At 47.6% G+C, this 4,747-nt stretch overlaps 1 protein-coding gene across 1 annotated transcript in view; it reads left to right on the top strand.

Moving 5' to 3' along the window:
- LOC139023757 (cyclic AMP receptor-like protein A) overlaps positions 1–3,917 on the top strand; it is a 107,149-nt gene extending 103,232 nt beyond the window's left edge. The window contains exon 12 of the mRNA XM_070437580.1: positions 2,440–3,917. Coding sequence (XP_070293681.1) covers positions 2,440–2,641 — 202 coding nt within the window. The 3' untranslated portion in view covers positions 2,642–3,917. The remainder of the gene's footprint in view (positions 1–2,439) is intronic.
- Positions 3,918–4,747: the final 830 nt, after the last annotated feature.

Raw genomic sequence — 4,747 nt, 5'->3', positions numbered from 1 at the left:
CCTTCGGAGCTCTCAACACGGTTGCCATACCCGGCCATTGACTACTTGTACGTACGCTCGCTATTGTTATTTTACTCGCTGCTCTTTAATTATTTGTTACTTTTTATAGATTTTTTCGGGGGTATTTTTTCTTAAAACTGCATTGTTGGTTAAGGGCTTGTTAGTAGTGCATTTCACACTGTAAAGGTCTACCTACACCTGTTGTATTCGGCGCATGTGACACTTATACAATTTGATTTGATGAAAACCTGCTCCACAGCGCATCAGCGACCTCAAACTGGGTCGAAGGTTCAACTTCCAATAGGACAACAACCTAAGCAACACCAGCCCAAGACAATGCAGGTGTGGATTTGTGGACATGCTCTCTTGAATGTCCTTCGAGTGGGTCCCCAGCCAGGGCCGGAATTGAAACCACGAGTGTGAACATGGTCTGGCGAGACCTGAAATACGTGGGCAGTGACGCTGCCGCATCAACCTGACAGAGTCTTGCAGAGGCTCTGCAGAGAGACTAATGGGAGAAAATTGCAGAAATACAGGTTGTAGCCGTATACCCAAGAGACTCGATGGGTGGTAATTCGGCTGCCAAAGTGCTTCAAGAAATTAATCGTAGACGTAAGGTCTCTTAATACTTATGTAAATGTGATAATATTCAGTCATCACTATATATTATATTTTTAAATTTACCTGTCTTTTTTGCTTTGTCATCTAATCGGGTATTGTGTGTGATTTGCATGAGGGGGGAAATGATCTCATCTATTGTTGAATAAGGCTGATCAACGTAACAAAATAGTGGAAACAGTCTAAGGGGTCCTGGAACTATTTTCCGAACGCACTGTACTGGTGTCTCTCTATATGTCAGTCATCCATTTAGGCAGAGGTATAGGAGTGCAGCTCAGTTTCCACCACTCATTTTGTGGGCAGTGTGACACATAGCCTGATCTTCTCTGAGGAGCCAGGTCTGCCTACGGTCCTCTCTCACATAGCCAAGGCTATGCCACTGAGTACTGTCATAGTCAACTTTCCCCTTCATTTTGGATCAGTCACAGTGGTCAGGTATTCTGCCACTGTGTACTCTGTTTAGGGCGACTACCATTCCGTTGTCTCATTATTTTTGTTACTTATTCTCCAATGTGTCAAGTAATTTCTTGGGTTTTCTTCATGATTTGGTTGGTTCTTTTATGTGTCTACGTTGCTGTGGTACGATAATATCTCTCTCTCTGTTTCCTCCCTTTCTCTGTCATCCTCTGTCGCCCCTCGCTCTATATCTTTGTTTCCTTGCCTACTCTCGCTCTTTCTCTCTGTCCCTCTCGTCTTATCTTCTGTCTCTGCCTCTGAACTCTCTCCCTGTGTCTCTGAATCTCTCCCTGTGTCTCTGCGAACTCATCTAGCCCATGTGTCTCTTGAGATCATCTGCCCCTGTGTCCTGATACTGCTCTCCACCTCGTGGTGCTCTCTGACCTTCTCCACAGTGTATCTCGATCTCCTGTCTTCGAATCTTCCCCTTGTGCTCTGAACTCTCTCCCCTGTGTCTCTTGGAACTCTTCCACCTGTGTTCTGACTTTCCTTGTCTCGACCTCTCCTGTGTCCGAACTCCTCCGGTCCGAACTCTCTCCCCTGTGTCTCTGAACTCTCTCTCCTGCCCTGTGTCTCTCCTTCCGATCACGACTTCTCCTCCTGTGGTTCCCCATCTCTGAACTCTCTCCCCTGTGTCTTCCCCTCTGAACTCTCTCCCTGGTGTCTCTGCTCTCTGAACTCTCTCCCCTGTGGTCTCTGCCCTCTGACACTCTCTCCCCCTGTGGTCTCTCCTCTCTGAACTCTCGTCACCTCGAACTCTCCCCCGTGTCGCCCTCTCAGCACTCTCTCCCCTGTGTCTCTGCCTCATCTGAACTCTTCCCTGTGTCTCAGCCTCTCTGACTCTCTAAACGACCCTCGTGTCTCCCCCTCTCTGCGACCTTTCTCTCCCTGTGTCTCCCCCTCTCTGAAACTCTCTCCCTAGATGTTCTCTGAATCTCTCCCCTTGTGTACGTCTGCTCAGCCATTGCGTCTACTGGGTAACGTTTCATCTTCCCCCCGTCGCTTCCCCCTTCAATACTGAACTCTCTCCCCTGTGTCTCTGAACTCTCTCCCCTGTGTCTCCCCCTCTCTGAACTCTCTCCCCTGTGTCTCCCCCTCTCAGAACTCTCTCCCCTGTGTCTCTCCCTCCAATCTCCTTTACTGTGAAGTATTGAGCTGTGGACGTTTTTGTTGTTGGTGTTCTGTGTTTGGGTGTGTGCGTGCGCGCGCATGTGTGTACCTGTTTGTTTGTTTGTTTGTTTGTTTTGTTTGTTTCCATACATCTTCTCTCACTCTCCTCCATGTGCATCGTCTCTATAATGTAAATTAACGTTTTTTTTCCTTTCTCTCTCTCCCTCCCTCCCTCCCTCATTCTCCCCTCTCCAGGCTCCATAATGCGTTCTACCCCCAGGATCCAGTGTTCTCTCTTACTTTGCTCCATGTCCTTTCAGCCCCTCTCCATGGCTTGGCCAATGCATTCGTCTTTGGCCTGGACAGAGACACCTGGAGCCAGCTCAGTCCTACAGGCATACAGGTACAACCTTCACCTGAACACTTCTGTTTTTCGCCCTCCCATCTTGTGGTCTAATCATAAGCTTTCCTGGCCCCCTAAACACCTCTACTCTCTTGTTCAGCGAAATGGTCTAAGTAAATACTTCCTTCCAAATGTCTTTGAAAGTAATGAAATAGTATTTTAACCCAGGTCTGGTGCTGTGTGACTCCACACACTGCTGAGTGGTGGTATTTCAAATCAAATCAAAGTTTATTTGTCACGTGTGCCGAATACAACAGGTGTAGTAGACCTTACAGTGAAATGCTTACTTACAGGCCCTAACCAACAGTGCAATTCTTAAGTAAAAAAATAGGTATTAGGTGAACAATAGGTAAGTAAAGAAATAAAAAACAGTAAGAAGACAGTGAAAAATAACAGTAGCGAGGCTACAATTTACTCAGCCCATTTCGCTGAACAAGAGAGGAGAGGTGTTTAGGGGGACAGGAAAGCTTATGATTAGACCACAAGATGGGAGTGAGATTACAGACACATACACACACCCTGCTGTTGTTCTTAATGGAGAGTGAGCACACTCAGAGAGAGAGAGGAGTCAGATGTGACCTTCAACCTAAATGTCAGCGAAGATGTGTGTATCCGCGGAGTGTGTGTTTGTGAGAGAGCGAGACACAGAGAGAGGGGAACAGAGATATAGACCTGATTGTGTCTATGTTTGAGCAACGGGGAGTGAGTGTGTGTGTTTGTGAGAGAGAGAAACAGAGAAATAGACATATGAGTGTGTCTGTGTTTGAGCAACTGGGAGTTATGTGTTTGTGTGTGCGTGCTCTTTCATGACTAACAGGCAGTTGGTATTCATCATGGCATACGACTCCCACACACATCAGGTGTGAGATTGGTGGGGGGTGGCGTATCCGTAACAGCGTCAAAACATTATTCCCCTCCGCAGCAAGTCCACACTTTCACGCTCTCCCACTCTCTCTCTCTCACCCTCCCACTATTTGTCCTGCCGCCTCTCTCCCTCTCTGTCTCTCTCTCCCTCTGTCTCTCCCTCTGTTGCTGTCTCTCTTCCTCTGTTTCTATTATGCTATCTCATCCTCTGTCGTTCATATCTCTCCTTCTGTTTCTTTTTCTTTTTCTCTCTCTGTCTAATTCTCTATCTGTCGTTCATATCTCTCCTTTGTTAAGCTTTCTCTCTCATCCTCCCCCTCTGTGGCTTGCACTCTCTGTCTCTCCCCCCCTCTCTCCCTCTCTGTGATATTGATCAGTTTTCTAACCATGCGGCTCAACTGCCTGTGGCACTACAATCAGCACACATCTCGGCTCTGCCAAATGTGTGCGTGTCTGTCTCTTTGTGTGCGTGTTCTGATCCTATTTGACTGATGTGTGTGTGTGTCAGTGTGTGTGTGTGTCGCCGGTGTGTGTGTGTGTGTGGTAGTAGTGTCGTGATGTGTGTGTGGTTGTGTGTGTGTGTGTGTGTGTGTGAGCTGTGCTGTGTGATGTGACTGTTTTAACATGAGTCTGTGCATATGTTTTCTTCTGTTCGTGTGATCCTAGTTGGCGCTGACATGTCCTCGGCTGTGTGAATGGACAGGATATCAGGGAGTACATATGGGGCGGTGCCACATACACACAGGCTGAGCACTGGGGGACTTTCCAGGAGAGGTATGGATGATGACACCAGCGTAAATAGTCCGGGTTCCGTATATCTCGTGGACTGGCCCAGCCTGTGCACATGACCCTGAAAGAGCAGAGACCCAAAGAGAGAGGCACCGACAGACAGACAGACTTATGTAGATAGCGAGAGATTAAGTTCTGTAGGGGGGATACGTAGGGAGGAAGAGGGAAGAAAGGGAGCGAAGAGGAGATGGTGTAGGGTTTACTGTGTAGATCTGTCAGGATCCCTTATGAAATCCACATCCTTTACTATTTAATCACGCTCCAAGCTACACACACACACACACACACACACACACACACACTATCCTGCCTTGCTATCTGACTTACACAACATCGTAACAGAATCGGCGAAGCAGCTATAGTGCTTTAAACAGCCTTCAACCCTAATGCTACACGCTAGCCTGGGTGCCAGTCTGACTCTGCTTCAGTCCTAGTCAACAACTGCAGAGCTGGCTAAGGAAAAAACAGACTTTCCTCGTACCCAGGCTAGCATATCACTAGTCCCAA

Source organism: Salvelinus sp. IW2-2015, linkage group LG36 (genome assembly GCF_002910315.2).
Source record: "Salvelinus sp. IW2-2015 linkage group LG36, ASM291031v2, whole genome shotgun sequence".
Classification (NCBI taxonomy): Eukaryota; Metazoa; Chordata; class Actinopteri; order Salmoniformes; family Salmonidae; genus Salvelinus; species Salvelinus sp. IW2-2015.
The sequence above is the reverse complement of the archived record's forward strand: the minus strand, read 5'-3'. Positions and strand labels throughout refer to the sequence as shown.